Raw genomic sequence first — 21,925 nt, 5'->3', positions numbered from 1 at the left:
AATTGTCAGATGGAGATAGTCCCACCTGCCCTGACATGCAGTCCGCAAGGGGCTGGGTCAGACGCACTGAGAAAGTAAAAGTGCTGTACTGATGTCAGGTGGTTTGACATCGATTAACTTTTTATCCAGTAAGGGGACCTCTCTGGACCTCTTGAGGTTTGCAGTCCTAACCAACTTCTTCACGTCAGTTTCATGGTCATTTACATGTGGATTCTTTGGTTTTACCTTCCTGTTGGACCAGATTATGGGCAGCTCTTCTGGTTTCCCCATAGCTAGTCAAAGCGTAACCAAACTATTTGGGGGAATATTTTCTCCAGAAGCCTCCCAACACTATAAGAATAATTAGGAATCAACATTTGGAATCTCAGATTGGAGTCCGAGACATGTGGAATCAAAGATTCTTACCATTTTAAGACATTATCTCCCCACGGTCATATTAAGATAAAGAGATCATGATCATGGCTGCCATGTAAGGTTGCACAGTGTGTGGACTACAAAAAGGGTTTAAGGCCTGACTGATACCTACCTTTCTGTGCCATTTAGTTATGAAGTCATTTACTTAAGGTGCTCTGCCTGCCCAGAGGGGGCACTTTCATCCATTTGCACAAAGGCTTCAGAGAGGCTAGAGGTCTTGACTTTGGGTGATTGCTTGGATTCCGGCAGGGGTGGGGGAAGAGGTGGCAGCGTGTAGAGCCATGGATTTTTCTTTCTGCTTTAATCCAGGTCAGGCACCTCTGAGACTGCTGACTCTTCCAGCACCCCTCTTGTCTCTTCCCCATCCCTCTCACACATTTTTCCGGCCCCAACTTCCTCTACCCCCTCCATTCTTCTTTCTCTTCCCTTCCCTGTGTCTCTTTCCCTCTCGTCTTTTGCTGCTCTTCTGCCCACCCCAGCTCTCAGGAGACAGACTGATACACAGGAGCCATCCCTGTTCCCTGGCCTCCTCGTTGAGCCCTTGTCATTGGTGGCATCCCTGTAATGACTTAGGAGTTTCTGCTCAGGGTCAATTCTTGACACAACTACAAAGTATTAGTAGTAGTTTGTTTTATCCTTTGATCATTCTGCCTGACACCCCTCTCTCCCTAGTGACCAGGGTCCACAGACCCATGTAGAAAGACCTGGTGGTCTGTTTATATTATCTTGCGGAGTTAATGGTCAACCGTGTTGCCTCAGTCAGATGTGTTATCATGTAAAAGAAGATGCATGGGAGACTGTGTCTTAGTCCCAAGGAAGGAATCGCAAATGGGAGAATTTCGGGCAGCTTTCTGGCTGAGATAAACGGTAGAGGACTTTTTGATAGAATAATCCCTCAAACGTGTGCTATTTCTACCACTTTCTTTTAGGAATTTTTCACAGATAGGCTTGAAACAAAATGTCCAGCCTCCATGCCTGCCTCTCTTCCTCCTCACTGCTTATATATTTGAGATTGTAATCTGTTCTCTAGAGGGCTCATAGCAGGGCTTTCGAATTGACGGTCCCACAAGACATAATCATTTTCTCAGCCGGGCTGGCCCAGACTCTATCCTTGGTGGGCCAGCATCTTCTCTTCATCACACCCCCACACCCTCCTGAGCAACCCTAGCCACCCCTGTGCTTTCGGCCCCACCCACCACAGATGACCCTCAAGCCTGTACCTCGGGGGCTGGAGTACTTTCCTGAGCTCCGTATCACTGTACATGCTGCCCATCAGACATGCTCACCTGGTACTCCTTAGACACCTCAACTCAGCAGGCCCCATACTGAATGTCATCTCCCCACTCTGATGCCGTGCAAACCTTTTCCTTTTCCCGGTTATTGGCACCATCATTCACCAGCCGCCCAAAAAGCCAGGAGCCACACCCACAATTAGCTCTTCACCTCCTCCTAATTCCTCTCTTTCTCTTACTCTCTCTCCTTCCTTTCTCTTACTCTCAAATCTCTCTCTTTCTCTTACTCTCGCCCTCACTACCAGGAGACTAGCACCATCTCGTGCCAAGACAATCGCAAAGACCCCAACCTGTGATCCTGTGTCCAGTCTCTCTCTTTCTCAAATCATCCTTGGCTTGCTGCCAAAATTTTTCCAAAGTGCAAATCTGACCGTATTAATTCTTTAACAAGATCTCGTCCATTTAAGTACTCCTAAGGCAAGAAAAGCGAAGGAGCTCCTGACAGGTTTGGGAGGGTCAAAAGAGCAGGACGTGCAAGGTCCCACCTTCAACACAAACTTTCTTTTTTTAATCGGATTTTTGCAATTTTGCATTCCATTCTATAATGTATCCATCTTTGTTTTAAAATCAGAATAACGTACCTCTAAATCTTCAAGCAAAATTGATCCTGCAGAAAGGGGTGTGTTTATCCTGTAGCTTCAGGAACCCTCGGGGCCTCCAGTTTGAGAAGCTACTGTCCTAGCGGGAATGCACATTCCTTTGCGTGTTATAAAGGACCTGGACAGTGTTCATTTGTCTCAGCAGCTCCAGCCCTTCATCCACCTCCCTGCCATCCAGTCACACTGAACTTCTGTGATCATCAAACCGGTTCCCATCTCAGGATGTTTACATAGGCTGTTCTCCTCGAACTAGACTGAGCCCCTCCCCCTTCTCTCTACCTAACTTCTAGACCCAACTCAAGTATCATCTTCCCTGTAAAGCTATCCAGGACAAACCCCACCAGGCCGAGTGAACCATCCCTGGTTTTGTGCCGCCGAAGTCCCGCACCTCTCCCATAGCATGTATCCCATTAGATTGTAATTCTTTGTCTATGTCTCTCTTCCCCGCTGGACTGTGGATTGCTTCAGAGCAAGGTCTGTGTCTTTTTCGTCTTGACTTTTCCAGGCCCAGCACCATGCCTGGCACACGCCCAGACGGGAGGTCAATATGGCCAAGACAATTCATCCTACTGCTCTCCAGGGTTGATTTGACTGATCTGAATGACCATAGGAATGTCCCCTTCCCCTCTGTCAATAGATGATCCCAGATGGACAAGGACACTCTGATCAAGGGCAGGTCAGTAGCTTTCCTCTCCTGCTAAATTCCCTCACGAGGTCTCCAGACCTGACGCATAGTAGATTCTCGATGAATATCTATTAAATATCTGGATGAACTAATGATTAGCACCACTGTTCTCTTGAATTAAGCTACATTTTATTTTCTCCATCTTATCTTTCAGGGAATCCTGATATCTCTGAATCCCCATAAGGTAACAATGTGCCAACACTTACTGGACACTAAATAAATGTGTAATAAATGAGTGAATGGACAAATGAAGTAATATCTTCATATGATTTTCTTAAAAAGTACATGCACTCATTTTAATTTTTCATCCTGACACCCAGTGTGTTTACCAACCTGTTAAGAACTAGCTTTTCACTTAGAAATGGAATCTTGACAAATTGATGATAATTGAAATTATTTTGAAAACCTTATCTATGACCAGTGTGGTTTTTTGTTTTTTTTTTAAATTTCAGGCTCCTTTAGGTGTAGAATTTTTTAGTGGCTTTGATCTCTTCCATAGCTAATATAGTTTAATGTATAAAACCATGATCCTCAGAGGAAGGGCTATCTCTTTTTTTAAGTGTAAATATTCAATAAATGTGGCACTGCTTTTAAGCATTTGGCTATAACTACATAAAATTTTACTAAAGTAGAAAGCTTGGCACCCCACCTAGCACACAGTGAGGGCTCAGTGAGTACTTTGCTCATCATTTATTCATTCTCTTCTAGGCTTGAATGTGGAATGTAAGAGCCAATGCCTCTGGAATATCAAAGCAATGCCCAATTTTTAGTTGAGGACAACAATGCCCTTTCCTTAGCCACCTTTCAATTATAACCTAGTTGCCAGGGACTAATAAAATGTACTCTTTTTTTGGCTAGGTATAAGCCAAGTGGATAGAAACTTCAGGCTGGGGAGGATTTTGTCTTGCTCAAAACTTACAGCAGTGTTCTCTAATGTTTTTTCCTAATTTTGCACACCTCTCCCAGTAGAAAGTGTCTGACCAAACATCCTCAATGTATGCATAATTATTTATTTATAAATGTTACACACTTATTACCATACTAATGTATATGTACTTTTCTTAAAAAGTCATCAAAGGGGTGATATAAAAATGAATAGTGGTAGAAGTTCTTATGTTTTCTTTCCTCACCCCAACAGATTGTTTCACAACTAGCCCACTGATTAGTTATAAAACTAGAAGTCTTGGTGGAATCAATGTTCTTTGGGGTCACTGAGTACACGGAATCCCAGCTTACCCATTGGCTCACTCCCTTCAATTAATCTTATCAAAAGTAACTGGCTTTAAACTTTTAAGAAAAAATTAGAATCCAATGATAGAATGATGATTTAAAAGGCTTTATTTGCAGAGGAACTAACTTTTTATGGTCATGCTAAATGCTGTACTTCACTCCAAATGAAAAGAACTAGACTTCTGATTATACTGTAGGATAAAGAGAAAGGCAATAAAGCTGCAGTATCCTCGAAGCATGCCAAAAGGAGTATGGTAAGGAAAAAGAGGGTTTTATCTCACAAGGCCATAAACACTGAAAAAATTAATTTTTCACTCCAGGAAATCAGCAGTCATCAACATGCTCTTTGCAAAACATTAAGATTTGTGATAATAACAAGTACTGCAGTGGCACTCCGTGTGGTTCTCCACTTTGGCATTTCCCATCACTGTGGCCTAAAGGGAAAGGGAGAAAAAAAAATGGATGGATGGATGGATGGATGGATGGATGGATGGATGGATGGATGGAGGGACAAAATTGAAAAATGTTAAATAAAATTGTCTGTAGCCAGCTGGACTAAATAGATGCTTGTTCCATTTGCACATTCTCCATTTCAGCTAATATTTCACTCTAAAAGATTAGGTTTGCACTGTGTGTGTATGTTATACTCTCTTCCAACCTACCCCTCATCACCTCCACAGCTGTTCCTGTCATTCTGAATAAATCTAGCCTGTCCCCACAAGGTTACTTTTGATTTAAGGGGACAAATCCCTGTACCAATGTCAAGCGAAGGATGGGTCATTAGACACCTCTGACATTAAACCCCATGGATATGTTCTGGGAACATTTCTCAGGTTGGACTGTTAGAAAACTTCTGGGGCCCTCTAAGTTCTCACCTTGGTAAATGCTTTGGCCACACAGCATGTGGCTTCTGAGGTGATGTTCTTTGGGACCAACATTGTCTTCTTGGACCTTGCTGGAGTGGGATATGCTCTGGAGAAGCAGCAACCCATGCATTGATAAATTGGGGCACCCAACTTGGAGAAGTATTTGTTTTCCTTTAGCTTGCATTCTGGGCAGCCTATCACCAAAAAAGGCAAAGAGTAAAATAATCCAAAAATAACTCAAAAAGAAACAGGAGCACCTGGCTAAGGTGGTGGAGCATGTGGCTCTTGATCTAGGGATCGTAAAATCGAGTGCCACGTTGGGCATAGAGTTTATTTTTTTTAATTGAAAAATAAATTTAAAAAAAAGAAACTGAATTTTCCCTGATTATGAGATGGTAAATATTCTTTTTCCATTGGAAATAGAAGAAAAATAATAAACACTTTTTGGCTGTTAACTTTCATTCATAGTATCTATTTGTACTGATTATACTTATTTTCACAGGAAATAATTTTTGCAGATATGCATGGGAGATCTCAAGAGTAGTAGCTTCTCACATAAACATAAAAAAAAAAAAGAGTAGTAGTTTCTGTCTCTTCAACCATGGATTCTCTATCCCAATGCCAACAGCATGCTTATAGGGAGCACAAAACTTGACAGATGAAAACACCATGCTCATCTGAAAGGAGAATTTTGCCCAGAGGCAAAATATTTTCCCCTTTAGAACATGCTATTGTTTTCCCCCATGGAAACTCCAAATATTGACAGAGAAAAATATGTCAGAATTAAGAAAGCTTGGTGAGTGGAGAGCCTGATATTAGATGGAGCATCCGCACTTGAGAACTGGGATTAAAATATTATCAATTGTCTAAGAAAAACCATAACTAATAGTAGCTCACAGTTTCATAGCATATGGAATTATATCAGCTACTATATGAGATTTTTCAAACAATACAGCAAAACAAATGTACTGCATAAAATGGTTTTGTTTTTCTCACTTGTTAACTGATGTGAAAATTCATCTACAAAGGCAATGTTAAAATCTTCTCAAATCTTCTAGGAGAAATGTAAAAAAAAAAACTGAGCTAACTGAATAAGGAGCATTTTCTGCTTATAAAACTCAAATAAAGAATAATAAGGAATATAGTTCAGATGAAAATGTACATGCTGCTATTTAAATGGACATGTTAGATAAATTTTCACTATACATTTTCTGAACCTAATTTAACTTTATGTTTACAATCTAAAAGTGCCCGGATATATATCCAGCAGCAAAGATTTATATCATCTGAAAAGGAGGTGGAAATGTAACTAATGGAGTTATTGATGTACATCTAGGAATGTGTGTTTTTCCTATCACTGCAAATCCTTTTGGTCACATACCCTGCATTGCAAACTCTCCATCAGGAAAGGAATGGAGAATATGCAGAAACACAGACAATGTGGCCAGAATGACAGCTGCATATTTTCTGTAATAATCCATGGCTCTCCTGCAAAACAGACAAGGAAAACAAAGTTACTCTAAAATTGGCTTACCGGTCATAAAAACAACTAGTAGGTTTAACATTACTACTAATAATAGTCATCAGTGTCTTGACCCCTTAGCTTACAGCTCCAAACACACTCTGGAGCCATGTAAATAAGAAAGCAATTTTTCCTTAGGAAAGAGCTAGGGAATCAAATCTTTCCATTTCACATATAAACTAATAGAATTGGACTTGATGCTAATAAAAAATTATCTTTTTAAATATATCATTCTGCTAAGCCTCGGTGTGCTTATTTGTAAGACATGAAACTTAAACTAGATAATGTCTAAGAAGACAGAGAGAGAGAGATAAGTTTATGCAAAATAGATAAGCTTATATATGATATATAAAATGTATAAGCATTTGAGTTCATCCTTCCCATTCCTACATTCTCAGGTGGGAGAACAGAAGGTAAGGACAATGTCTTTCCTGCTTTTTATTCACCGGTGGTAGTGAGCTCTAAGTCTCATTATCAGTGTGCAACAGTAAATGCTAGCTCAGCAATGTGGCAAGAGTAGACAGCAGAGAATGTTTATCAAAGTTTTCCTAAATGCATTTCTTGACTTATTTATACCTGTAGATACAGCTTTACCTAAACATTTTGAGTGCATAAGATCAGGCTAGCCAAGGTCAGCTGTGATTGACCGTATCCAGCATTGACCTCACCGCACCTGAGAAACAGGTGACAGGGAATTGGATTGTATCCCTACATATCCTACAAAAACTTCATATAAGATAAAATGGGCAAGTTTTTATTCCTATTTTTTAAGTGAAAATGTTATGGATTACTCATGTTCATACCATGAGAGATAAGATGAACAGAGCATCAATTACCAATAAAAAGACAATTCAGAACATTTAAAGGAGAATTAGCACCAACTTTACAGAATCTCTTTTAGAAAATAGAGGAGGAAGGAACAGTTCCCAACTCATTTTTCAAGGCCACGATTACCCTGACACAAAAACCAGACCAATTCAGTGTGAAAGAAAGAATGAATGAATGAACGAAAGAAAGAAAACGAAAGACAAGTATACCTCATGAAATTAGATGCAAAAATTTTTTTTAAAATCCTGAACAAAATAATAGCAAATTGAACCCAGAAATGTATAAAAAGATTTATATATGACCAACTGCAAATAATTCACATATGCAAGGTTGGTTCAATATTTGAAAATCATTTAATGTAATCTACCATATCAATAAGATAAAGAAGAAGAAAATCATATGATATATCAGTTGACACAGAAAAGTATTTGACAGCATTCAATACTCTTTCATAATAAAAAGTTTCCACAAACAAGAGTCAAAAGAGTTTTCTCAACTTGATAAAGAACATTTACAAAAAACCTGCAGCTGACATCATACTTAATGGTGAAAAACGAATGTTTTCCCCCCAAGATCAGCAGCATAGCAAGGATGTCCACTCTCACCTGTTATTCAGTATACTACTGGAAGTTCTAGCCAGTGCAATATGGCAAGAAAAAGAAATTAAAGGCACACAAATTGAAAGGGAGGAAATAAAATTATCTGTATATGTTAAAAAAAAAAAAAGGAACCTATAGAAAAGGTCCTGGAACTAATTAGTGAGTTCAACAAGATTGCATGACATAAGATCAACACACAAAAATGAATTGCATTTCCTCATACTAAAAACAATAATGTGAAAACAAATTTAAAACATAATACCATTTACAATTGCTCCAAGAAAATAAAATACTGGGGCACCTGGGTGGTGCAGTCGTTAAGCATCTGCCTTTGGCTCGGGTCATGATCCCACGGTCCTGGGATCGAGCCTCAATCGGGCTCCCTGCTTGGCGGGGAGCCTGCTTCTCCCTCTCCCACTCCCCCTGTTTGTGTTCCCTCTATCACTGTCTCTCTCTCTCTGTCAAATAAATAAATAAAATCTTTAAAAAAAAAAAAGGAGAGAAAATACTTAAGTTTAAATCTACCAAAATATATATAGGACTTGTATGCTGAAAATTATGAAATAAATTAAAGAAAACCTAAATAAATGGAGAGAGATATCAGGTTTATGAATTGGAAGACTCAACATGGTAAAGATGTCAATTATTTACAACTTGAACTTTTTATTGAATGAAATGCCTATCCAAACCCCAGAACAGCTTTTGTAGACATAAACAAGGTTATTGTTGAAAGGCAAAAGATCTAGAATAGCTAAAACAATTTAAGAAAGAAAGTGGGAGGACTCACTATTCCCAGTGTTAGGACTTAGTATACAGCAACAGTAATCAAACCTGAGTGATATTGGCAGAGGGATAGATACATAGACCCGTAGAACAAAACAGAGAACCCAGAAATAGACCCACACAAATATGGCCAGCTGGCTTTTGACAAAGATGCCAAAACAATTTAGCAGGAATTCAACCTTTTCAACGATGGCTGCCGTACAACTGGACACCCACAGGCAAACAAACAAAAATTGAATGTAAACCTCATACCTTGTATGAAAATCATTGAAAATGAATTATAGACAAATGTAAAATGTGAAACTATAAAATTTTATTAAAAAATAGAAAAAAAATTGGGGGACCAAGGACTAGGTTAAGAGTTTTTAGAGTTAACAACAGAAATATGACGCATAAAAGAAAAATTAATAAATTGGACCTCATCCAAATTATGGGTTAATCCTTTGTTAAGAAGATAAAAATACAAGGCACAGGCTTGAAGAAAATATTTGCAAGCCACATATCCAGCAAAGGGCTAGTATCTAGAATAGACAATAAGCTCTCAAAACTCAACAGAAAAAAATCCAATTAGAAAATGGGTGTTGCAGGGGCACTTGGGTGGCTCAGTCTGTTAGGTGACTGACTCTTGGTTTCCACTCAGGTCATGGCCTCAGGGTCATGACATTGAGCTCCGCATCAGTCTTTGCACTCAGCAGGGAATCTGCTTGAGATTTTCTCTCTCCATCTCATCTACCCTTCCCCCTACTCTCTCTCTCTCTCTCTCAAATAAATAAATAAAATCTTTAAAAAAGAGAAAGAGAGAGAAGACAAAAATGTGTTTTGCAGCAGAAAGGATATCTAGATGGCAAATATGTACAAGGAAAGCATTTAACATCATCAGCCATTAGTAACATGCAAATTAAAACTACAGCGAAATAGTATATATCCATCAGAATAACTAAAACAAAACATACTAATAATACCAAATGCTGGTATGGATGCAGAGAAACAGGATAATTCAAACATTGTTGGGGGAAAATAAAATGAAAAATCATTTGGGAGTTTCTTTTTTTTTTAAGATTTTTATTTATTTATTTGTCAGAGAGAGGGAGAGCGCGCACAAGCAGTGGGAGCAGAAGGCAGAGGGAGAGGGAGAGGGAGAGAAGCAGGCTCCCCGCTGAGCAGGGAGCCCGATGTGGGACTTGGATCCTAGGACCCTGGGATCATGACCCGAGCAGAAGGCAGACGCTTAACGACTGAGCCACCCAGGCATCCCATTTGGGGGTTTCTTATAAAACTTACCATATAACCCAACAGTTGTACTCAGTCATTTATCTCAAAGAAATGAAAATTATGTTCATACAAACCTTGTATACAAAGGTTCAGAGCAGCTTTATTTATAATAGGCAAAAACTGGAAACAGTCCAAACTGCTTTCAATAGATAAATAGCTATAGAAGCAATAGTACATCCACACCAGCGAATACTATGTGGCAACAAAAAGAACACATATTGATACATATTGATGCATATGCAAGGCAGATGGATCTCAAGGATATTGTGTTGAGTGAAGGTTGCATGCTGCATGATCCCACACTTACATAACACTCCATATAATAAAATAAAATTAGAGAGATGCCAAATAAATCAGCAGTTTTAAGGAGTTAGTGCTGGGGAGGGAGTTGAGGCGGGGATAAGTGTGGCTATAAAGAGAGCCACATGGTGATGGAACAGTTCTGAATCTTGATTGTGATATTTGTCACGCTATTGTACACATGGGATAAAATTGCATGGAACTACACACACATTCACACACACGTACACGCACACACACACAATACCAGTGAAATCTGACTAAGCTCTGTGGATTGTACCAAAGTCAATTTCCTGGTTTTCACATCCTACTACAGCCAGGCACAGTATTATCTTTGGGAGAAACTGGCTAAAGTATACCCAGGACTTCTCTGTACATAATTTTGCAACTTCTAAATCGATAATTTTTCAAAACAAAAAGTTTATTTTAAAAAAAGGCATTCTAAAATAAGATTTAAAATTGCATGAGTCAAAATTTGTGGTTATTTTTCATGCAGATTGACAGAATTTTGCCAAAGGTTTATATCAACCTATACATCTTTTAAGAAAAAAATTGTCAGCAGAACTAACAGTTTATAATATAGAAAAACAAACCGTATAAATATAGGTAAGGCTAAAACAAAGGTATGTTATTATTTCTCCCTGACGTATATACCTATACATAAGTAATTATAGGTGTTATTTATCTCCACACTTAATTAGCACCGAACAAACATTGTTCTAAGTTGGTGGTTCTCAAGGTGTGATCTGGGGACTCTCAACACTTTTCAGCGAGTTTGTGAGGTAAAAATGATTTTCATAGTAATTCTAAGATACCATTCACCTTTTTCGTTCTCAGTCTCTCATGAGTCTTCAGAGAAATTTTCTAGAGGCTACGTGACGTGCAATTGCAACAGATGGAGTAAAGATGCACATGGGAATCTAGCTGTGTTCTATTAGGCCAGTTTTTCAAAAAAAAATTATAGAAAGATAAAACCATGCCACCTTTCTTACTAATTTTTTTGTTTTGGAAGTTGTCGTTTTTTTATAAATGTATATTTGTGTCAACATGTGATGGGTTAATTCTTACTGTTTTAAAATGAATACATATGTTAAAACTTTTTCTAACATTTCTAAATCAGTAAATATTGAGAAATATAACTCCATAAAAAATTCTTTGGACTCTTCAACAATTTTTAAGAACATAAACAGTTTCTGAGACCAAAAAGTCCGAGAATCACTGCTTAAGTGATATACAAAGCCACAAGGAAATTTTCAGAATTGAAACTGGTTTCCTTTTTTAAACTAGTATCATTTTTGTGCTTTGATATTGCAGCTCATATATTATGAAAATTCAGCATTATGCAGCGAACAATTATATCAGAATTAATTCAGAGAGAAACATTTATAACAAGATTGCAGAATGTGAGAGTATGAAGTCAACACACATTTCAGAATCTGCTTTATGAAAAAATGAAGAGAAGATTGAAAAAGCAGAACCGAAGTCACCATTGCTGTAGCTTTCAGTAACAGAAGTGAATTTATCTTTATTTTAAAAAGAAATGGGATTAATCAAGCAGAAAAGGATTAACCTTCAAATCTTGAAAACATTTTAATAAATATTTTTATCATTCTGATCACCTTTAGGTCCTTCTGTTTTGGAATTTGGGAGAAAAATATCAGGACAGGAAAAATAATTACATTCAGCTGGGATTTATGCTATTTTGCACAATATGCTCAATCTAAACCAGAGTTCCTCACCTCAGCCTCTCTTGGCATTCCGAGTGAGTGCCTTGCAGACATCACAGACTCTGTACATCTGACCCCACGGTGCATCTCCAGGGTGCCCTCAACATGCTCTTACCTCCCTCCACCGGCCACATCAGAATGGTGGGAGTCTGAGGGAATGTATGTTCTCTCAACTTGGCCGGGAAAGCCTCTCTCCTCCATCTCAGTCCATCCACCTCAGTCCTTTAAGGAGCTGCCCAGCCGCCAGCTTCCCCGTGAAGGTTTCAAACAACCCCAAAGCCAGAATACATAATTCTCTCCATTGCATCCACCTCCTGCTTTGCTTAGAATTCTTAGATGAAGTTCCGCAATCGCCCTAACTCTAGCCAGTTATGGACATGTTGGTCTCTCCATTTCTGCAAAAACCTCCTACGGGTAGAAACTGCCCCTCTGATCCACCACCATCCCCAGCCTAGAGTCTTGCACAGAGTAGATGCCATTATGTTGCACTGGGACTTTAGAACAGCAATAATAGTATCGACCCAAAGTTGCTAATGTAGAACTGTCATGAAGGAACAAGATAACTCTTGAATGGGGACTTAGAATAAATGTTTAATAAAGTAAAATAATTTCAAATAATAAATTCATTAGAGACCATATGTTCTCACAGAATTCCCTAATTTGTAGCTGGCTAATATGTGAAACTATAAGTGTTAAATATGCCACAGATAGAAGCCATTCTATGCTAAGATATAAAAGTCATAAGAATTAAAAGAAAGCATCCGGGGCACCTGGGCGGCTCAGTGGTTAAGCGTCTGCCTTCGGCTCAGGTCATGGTCCCAGCTCCTGGGATTGAGCCCTGCATCAGGCTCCCTGCTCTGCGGGAAGCCTGCTTCTCCCTCTCCCACTCCTCCTGCTTGTGTTCCCTCTCTCGCTGTCTCTCTCTCTCTTTCTCTCCATCAAAATAAATAAATAAAATGTTAAAAAAAAAAAAAAGAAAGCATTAAGCATACGTAAGAGCTTCAAGGTTTAAATTGGGTGTCTCATCTCTGAGTTTACATCAAACTATATGTGTGCACAAATTTAAATTCTTGATAAGACTGAGGAAAAGAGAGCATTCTTGAAAGTATAAAAGAATATTATTGCCAGAATTTAATATTATTATTTCATGTTTTCATAATATTATCTATTGTGATTATATATAATGAATATATTTAATGATTTACGAAATAGGTAAACTCTCTCCCAGTACACACAAGCTAGCTAGCCAAATAGACCAAGTATCCTATACATACACACACACACCCTGTATGTCAAATGGGGTACAAAAATGGACACCCCACTTTTTGATGTGGATGTGGCACACATACTCTCATGCTACAGAGGTAATTTAGTCTAAGATACTTTTGTGGCATTCTTTGGAAATACAGCCCGCTATCACATTAAAACTTAGGGGCAATGAATAACCAGGGGGCTTCTCTTTGCAGCTCCTCTGCTCTGTTTTTATCACAGGAAAAAATCCCTGGGGCGCCTGGGTGGCTCAGTGGGTTAGACATCTGCCTTCGGCTCAGGTCATGATCCCAGGGTCCTGGGATCGAGTCCTATGTCAGGCTTCCTGCTCAGCAGGGAGTCTGCTTCTCCCTCTGACCCTCCCCCCTCTCATGCTCTCTCTCTCTCTCTCTCTCAAATAAATAAATAAAATCTAAAAAAAAAAATCCTTATAAAGTTAGGTGCCTGTCTATTGACAATCCTGGCCTGTCTGCCAGAGTATGGAAAGACCTCAAGGCTAATTAAATGTTTTTATACACTTATATATGGGTAGATGAGTGTTGTACAGATCTGTACACACATGTATGCACACATACGCGGAAATGTACATATACACAAAAGGTTGCTCCAAGAAGATTACAAGTGTTTGGTACAATGTGACATCCCGTCCTTCACTTGCAAGGATGCTGCCGTTGCTCCCCCGCCCCCCCCCCGCCAGAGAGTAAGGGTTTCAGGTTTTCTCAAGGTGGTGATGGCAGGGGTGACTCATCCATACTCTCCACACCCAGAAGCCCATCTGACTCATAGCGCACTTTTGAGATGACTGGCTAAGACTAGAGGCACTGTTCTTTGTTAACAAAATGGTAGAAATCTAACTGACTTCTAGAGAGTTAGTTAACCTAAGGTTTCACCTCATTAGCCCATCTAACCCAGCTAACTACCAAGGAGAGGAAAAGTCAGCTGCCTTCAGTGAACAGTAACTAAGGAAAGGGAACCTTTAGAGTAAAGTCTTTAATCCCTGGCACGTTGCCTGGCATGAGATAGGTATTCAATAACTGTTTATTAAACAGAGGATAGGCCTGTTGGTTTTGCGTCTTGCCTGGTGAGAGAAGCTAGCCATAGCTCACCTTGAGGAAAGATCTGAAGGAAGAAAGTCACAAGGGAAAGTAGAATGTTTGGAATCCATCATCCCACAACTTCCACAGAGTAGGCTCACCTCTGAGTCACCAGCTGAGTGACCACCTCTGTTTCCAGGTGGACGAATTTAAAGAGCTTGGGGCCAGTAGTAAGGAAACTCGGCTTGGAGTGACCCTGGCAACTACTGCACTCTAGTTGCAGTAAGTGTGTTTCAACCTTGTTCTCGTAATGTGTTCTGCACCGCAGGTCCAGCATGAGTGTCGTGCATGATCCCATGCTCCAGCCCTTAGCCTCAATAATCCTCCAGGTTCCCCGTTCTTCCAACTAGACATTCAGACATTGCTTCCAGGCACCACAGAGACCTTCAGACCCGTTAACACATTCACTGATAGTTTTTCCAAAGGTGGTGCTGTGGATGGCTGAGCAATTGGGGGGACAAGGAGAGACTGGTTAATGCTCCCACAATCTGTCCCCAGTCATCTCATCCACTCTTTGATATAGATAATTACTATTTTCTCTATCTTATAAAAAGATGAGTTGGGGGGCACCTGAGTGGCTCAGTCAGTTAAGTGCCTTTGGCTCAGGTCATGATCCCAGGGTCCTGGGATTTAGCCTCCCGTGGAGCTCCCTGCTCTGTAGGAGTCTCCTTCTCCCTCTCCCTCAGGGCACCCCCCCAACTCGTGCTTGCTCTCTCTCTCGTGCTATCTCTCACAAATAAATAAATGAAATCTTTAAAAAATAATTTTAAAATAGAATAAAAATAAGTAAATAAATAGACGAGTTGGGGATACTTTGACGGGAGCTCAGTGCTGTTAAGCGCAAAATTTAAGGTCCAAGTTGAACACTTGAAAGGTTTGAAGACTTTGAATAAGCACCTGCTACATGTCAGGCACCGTGCCAAGCACGGATGACACAAACTTGAATAAGATTCTTGCTATCTGACCCAGATACAAAAGCAAGTAACCATGAGAGTGAAGAATGCTGTCATGAAAGTATTTGTCGACACTGAGGCATTTGCTGGGTGGAGGACATGAAAAAGGAGAGACAACAAGCAAATGAGAATAAAAAACATCTACTTGACTGAAAGAGAATCTCTCCAGCAGTAAATACATATTTTAGTGTTTTGATATTTGTGCAGGAGTTTCATGGATTCAGTAGTCCCCACAATTTATGAAGCAGCTACAGGTGGGCAAACAGTGTGCCTCAGAGCGCCCCAGGATCCAGAGGAAAATAAGCCAAGTGGAGTCACACAGCTCAGTGGCAATATTTGGGATGGGATTTCCGTCCATCAGCCACTTCAGAGCATTTTGTGCCTCTTTCGCTGAGGCTGCCCACCTGCCATCCAGACTGAGGAAGACCCGGAAACTTTGGGGGCACGTGAGCCACGGCCAAGGCCGCCTGGACAAGCACTGGAAGCACCCAGCGTCCAGGGTCATGCTGGTGCTTCCATCAGCGGCACAGGATCAATTTCGACAAATAATACCCGGGTTACTTTGGAAAAATTGGTATGAGGCCTGACCACTTAACGAGGAACCAGAGCTTCTGCCCAGCTGTCAACCTTGACAAACTGTGGGACCAAGTCCGTCAGCAGACTCGGAGGAAATGCAGCCAGAAACAGGACTGGAGCTGCTCCTATCATTGATGTGGTGCGATCTGGCTACTGTGAAGTTTTGGGAAAGGGAAAGCTCCCAGAACAGCCTGTCATGGTGAAGGCCAAATTCTTCAGTAGAAGAGCTGAGGAGAAGAAATGGGCGGTGGGGGGGAGTGGGTTGTGTCCTGGTAGCTGGAAGCCTTGTGGAGGGAGAAGGTTTATTAAATGCCAAAAAGTGCTTTACAAAAACAACAACAACAACAGTGCTTTCACAAAATCTTTAAAGGGAGCCAACTTGTTTTCCAGATGAAATGGGGAGAAAGAAAATGGAAAAAAGGGGTCCCATGGACAAGAGAAATATACAGCACAACTTGTACAATTTATGCTTTACAAAAAACAGAGGTTTCCATAAAGAAGCACCAAACAAAAGATGACCTTAAGATAGTTATCTTAAAAAACATTTATTTTAAAAAGAAAGGGAAAAAGCAAGCAGTAATTAGAAGAAAACTGAAGGGCTTATGGATTTATGAAAATGATTTTAATCCCTTTATGACCATTCTTTTAACTATATTTTAAGAAGTTTCTTTTATTAATTGAATAAATTTAAGGGGGCTTATAATAAGATGCATACTTTCTACTTTAATTGTTACTTAAAAGCACTTTACAATGTTAACTTAATTATGGAATTAAAATCTTGGTTTTTCCATTACCCTCTGGTTTTCCTAGCACATCAGCATTTTTTAAATTGTCTGCATACTAAATCAATTAGAAATTTTGATAAGACAGACTCTATGCACCATAAACTATTGTTCTAAATGAGAATGTCAAATGTTTGTTGTTTTAAGATACCCAATTTTTAAAATTAACATTATTGGAGTAATAAATGCTGGCAGGAGTAAAACATTGGGTAGTATCAATTTAGCACTCAGAAAAGTAAAATATCTAAAAGCTAGAAAAGTTTTATATGGAGCATTATTATAGTAATATAAGAATGTTTCTTGTAACTTTTAAGATTTGTGCATTGTATTTTGTTATGTTTATCTGAGCTATTTTTATGCAATCTTTTGACACACCAAGCATCATTCCCATTTAAAAGCATTAAAGCATAAAAACATATTTCATTTGCCTTGAAGTTTTTCAATAATACAACAGAGAGGCCAGGATTATTGATTTCTCTTCCCTGGCACCTTATTTTATAAGGATTTATTTTTCTGTGATAAAAACAGCAGAAGAGCTTCAAAGAGAAGCTCCTTTGTTGTTCGTTTCCCCTAAGGTTTCATTTCTATGGCAGGTTGTACTTCCCAAAGATGGCAACAAAAATATCTCTCAGCCTACATTCCTTCTGTACTATGACTTTGCCATTTCCACGTCAAAACACAGTGTATCTAGGGGCGCCTGGGTGGCTCAGTCAGTTGAGCATCTGCCTTCGGCTCAGGTCATGATCTCAGGATCCTGGGATCGAGTCCCGCATCGGGCTCCCTGCTCAGCGGGGAATCTGCTTCTCCCTCTCCCTCTGCCTGCTGCTCCCCGCTCATGCTCTCTATCTCTCTCTCAAATAAATAAATAAATCTTAAAAAAAAAAAAAAACCCACAGTGTGTCTATTTTTGTACCCCATTTGAGTGAGGTAGGCCCTCTGACCACTGAAACCAATAGAATATGGCAGGAGCAACATTGGGCCAGTTGTTGGCTGTATCCGGGCCCTCTCCTGGCAGTTCTTGCTTCCTGTGTCTTAGAAAACAGTTGCCATATAGAAAGTGCTACTACTTTGAGACCACCCTACGATAAGAAGCCAAGCCACATGGAGAGAGAAAAGAAGTCCAAGAAGTAAGAAATGAAGAAGCCATCCTAGATGACCAGTCCAGTCGAGCCTCCAGAGGACTCCAACCCCAACCACTATCTGATCGCAAATACATGAGAAACTCAAGTTAAAAACTGCCCAGGTGAGCCCGGGGCCACCTACAGAACCATGACAGAACAATAACTTGTTGTACCAACTAAGTTTTGGGGTAGCTTGATGCACAGCAATAGATCACTGGAACAATTATCTATTGCTCTCTCATAACAAAAATTTTTCCTCCAGGGTCTGAAATATAGGACCCCAATCTTGCCTTTCTGCTTTCTCTTCTTTCTACTGTCTCCTTACTTTTCCTCTGTGGGAGGTTATGTATGTAACACGTATTCAGTTACTCTATTTGGGAAATGTAGCAACGTGTGAAAAAAAATTTGGAGTTAGCATTCTACACAGTATCTGCAACACTGATTTCGGGAATAATAATAACTCTCTGCTTTAAAAATAATTCCTACATTTAACGGAGCACTTGCGTGTGCTAGATGTTCTTTTGGGCACCTTGAACACATAAATATATTCAATACTCATGACAGTCTTGTGAAGCAGTCTTCTCATTTTGGCAGATAAAGAAATTCTTGAGGCAAAGTAACCCAGACAAAGTCACAAAATTTGTTGCTCGTGGAGCCAAGATTTTAGAATATCTCTTTACAATTCTAACTCCAGGCTCTGAACCACACTTCACTATACTGCCTTCAAATCTTTATATTTTACAATGAAGTTCTTAAATGATTTTTTCAGATGGTATATCCCTAAATAAGATGCTGACATTTTTTGTTTAGAGCAACATTATGTTGTGTCAGCTTAAATATAACTTGTCCATGTAATTTTTTTATTTTACATATTTATCTGACTTTACCTTCTTCGGAACAGCCTTAAGAATTTCATTTGGATAAAAAGTTCATTTTATACCTGATCAAGTATGAGGACTAGTGTCTGAGTGGGGGAGAAAGGGGGAAAACACTGGTTTTCACGTACATTCCTTTGTTTGATTCTCTCTATACCTCCATGAGGAAAGCATTATTATGGCACCTATTTCATAGATTGGAAAACTATACTTCAGAAAATTAAAGGGATCTGCCAAGAGCACTTGGAAAGTAATCTGATCCTAAGATCATACTTTTTCCACCTGTACCACCCCTATGGCCCAGAAGTACTTAGTTAATCCATTACTACCTTTAGGACATTGATTTACATATAGATCATGTTGTTAACAATGGTCTTTTCGGGCGCCTGGGTGGCTCAGTTGGTTAAGTGACTGCCTTCGGCTCAGGTCATGATCCTGGAGTCCCGGGATCGAGTCCCGCATCATTGGGCTCCCTGCTCAGCGGGGAGTCTGCTTCTCCCTCTGACCCTCCCCCCTCTCATGCTCTCTCTCTTTATCTCATTTTCTCTGTCAAATAAATAAATAAATCTTTAAAAAAAAAACAATTGTCTTTTCTAATTTGATTCCCAATATTGCCCTTGATTCCACACTCAGTTCAGCCTAAGCCCCCTCTAAACACTCTCTTTGTCTTAGACCCCAGCAGATTAAGGATGCTAGAGCATTTTTATAATGTTATCTCTGAGTCTGATGAACCAAGAAATTGCCAGATTACTTTGTGCAACATTACAATAGGTAATGCTGAAATGTTATACACCAAAACCAGAATTTGCAAAGATCATAAATTGATACCAAACTACTCTAGGATTCACAATCTGTAAAAATAGAAGTTTGGTGCTATGGGTCGTACTGTTCTCAATGGAAATATTAATTGATTCCTGTACATTTTCTCTTTGTGAAAGCAGATTATCTTGATCTTTTTTTGAACAAGATTCACATTACCTTCTAATTTTGCTATTTCTATTTTCAGCTCTTACTTTGAGTTTTCATGTAAATTTGAGTCCCACATTTATAAGAAATGTACAATGAAACCGAGAATCTGTTCTGGAACATAATCAATTGCTTTTGTAGCATTGTTCACATGCTACCCTTTTCAGCAGGAAATGGTAAGAAATATGACTCAAAATTTCAAAAACTCTATTACTGCAAAAAGAAGAAAAAGAAAAAAAGAGAGAGAAAAGAAACTTAAACCAAAACCAAAGTTAAAATTGAAAGGAAAGCACATGAGCTTTCCATAAATGGTAACTGTTCTTATCTTTTTTTAAATATTTCAAGACTATAGCAAAGTATTACAATGCAACTTGGATGACTAATATTTTAAATAATTGATTTGGTGTTAGGTCAAGTAATTATTTAAAAGACATCGTCAGAAAATTAAAAAGATTCCTCTGATCTAACATAAAAAAATCTTATTTTTGAGTGGGAAAAGGATTGTAAGTGCTTAGGAAATAAAAGTTCCTGTGAAGTTTAAATGGAGTTTCTGTATTCCCAAGGGACCCATAATTCTTCCATGTGCCCAAATCCTGTTCCTCAACACTAATAAAGAGGGACAAGAGAGCACTTTTATTTTCTAGTCTCAGTTTCCCAGCAAGCTGCCATTTCAACTCGAGCTCATGTAAATATAACTAAGGTTAGCAAAAGTTTCCAGAAACTCTCATTGGAACACACCCAACTAGATTTGGTCAAGGGAGTCCAAAATTACAAAGTCATCAGTAATAACTGGAAAAATAGCACTGACTCTTATTTTTGTAGTGTTTTATGAAACAAGAAAATGGAAAGAAGGTTGTCTGAAAATTGTCAGTGTTACTGTATTCAAGTCTACAGGAGAACATCTATTCAAAAGACCAGTTGTTAAGCGTCTGCCTTGAGCTCAGGTCATGATCCCAGAGTGCTGGGATCGAGCCCCGCATCGGGCTCCCTGCTCGGCGGGAAGCCTGCTTCTCCCTCTCCCACTCCCCCTGCTTGTGTTCCCTCTCTCGCTGTGTCTCTCACTGTTGGATAAATAAAATCTTAAAAAAAAAAAAGATACCAGAAGCTATGGTCATTCGGCTAAACAAGTGAGCTGCTCTATCACTGGCCAGATTGAAGATACAGCAATACATCATTTAAAAACTGATTTGGGGCCCCTGGGTGGCTCAGTCGGTTAAGCGTTCGACTCTCGATTTCAGCTCAGGTCATGATCTCAGGGTCCTTGGATCCAGCGGAGGAGAGTCTGGCTCCCCACTCAGCTGGGAGTCTGCTTGAGATTCTTTCTCTCCTTCTCCTGGCCCTGCCCCCACTCACACGCTAGGTCATGCTCTCTCCCTCTCTCTAAAATAAATTTAAAAATCTTTAAATAAATAAACAAGTAAATAAAAACTGATGGTAAAACAATAGCAACAACTTATATAATGTCTATCCTCCTTCCACCTGACCCCTGTAAGCCACTGAAACTAGTATCTTTCAAATGACACCCAGTATTTCTTGAAGAAAATTTTTAGATACTGACAGGCACTTGCAGATCTCAGCAGGAGACATTTGGTTTCTGGTTTCCATTAGATAACATCTTAGCCTGTGATCACAGACCACAGTTCTGCAGACTTCCACCCAATTTAATCATGAGTGCTGAAAAGAGAATGTGTAAATGTCTGTTCTCTCTCCTCATTAAGGCATACGCCTAGCTGACCTCTACTAGAGAATATTTTACTCCTCACTCAATTAAAATCCCAGAAATTGTTTCATTCATATTACCTGCCTCCGGACTTTTTGCAGGATGTGTTCAGGGCAGTTGATTGTGGATCTGAAGAGGGATTTTAGCTTTGCCTTGTGTTTTCTCAGTAACTACAGTTAATAAAGTCCTCACTTGTCTTTTATACCAGCAGAGTAATAAAAACTGCGTGTTCCCACCTGCATCTAAGCCCAGGGATCAACAGTAAATTCCACCCAATGATTGAATGGTCCTTCATGTAATTACCATGACATCAATTTGATCTTATCTTGTTTCAACCCTTAGATCATTTTTTGTTTTGAGCCATTTTCAGGCGGTGGTGACTGCAAGGTCAGCCTATGGAAAGAGAGTACACTCATTTTCTACGTAATTTTATCAAGACTTACACACAACAT

The 21,925-nt window shown here is 39.5% G+C and overlaps 1 protein-coding gene across 1 annotated transcript; it reads right to left on the bottom strand.

The window, feature by feature from the left end:
* Positions 1-4,330: 4,330 nt before the first annotated feature.
* On the bottom strand, positions 4,331-21,636 carry CGA (glycoprotein hormones, alpha polypeptide). Its single transcript, XM_028108101.2, has 4 exons — positions 21,554-21,636; positions 6,468-6,574; positions 5,096-5,280; positions 4,331-4,654 (listed from the first exon to the last, which is right to left on the bottom strand). The coding sequence occupies exons 2-4, from the start codon at positions 6,565-6,567 to the stop codon at positions 4,577-4,579; spliced, it is 363 nt and encodes a 120-aa protein (XP_027963902.1). The 5' UTR covers positions 6,568-6,574; positions 21,554-21,636; the 3' UTR covers positions 4,331-4,576.
* Positions 21,637-21,925: the final 289 nt, after the last annotated feature.

Source organism: Eumetopias jubatus, unplaced genomic scaffold (assembly GCF_037043125.1).
Source record: "Eumetopias jubatus isolate StellerSeaLion01/CBP00866 unplaced genomic scaffold, mEumJub1_p1.0 scaffold_6, whole genome shotgun sequence".
In the NCBI taxonomy this organism is placed as follows: Eukaryota; Metazoa; Chordata; class Mammalia; order Carnivora; family Otariidae; genus Eumetopias; species Eumetopias jubatus.
The sequence above is the reverse complement of the archived record's forward strand: the minus strand, read 5'-3'. Positions and strand labels throughout refer to the sequence as shown.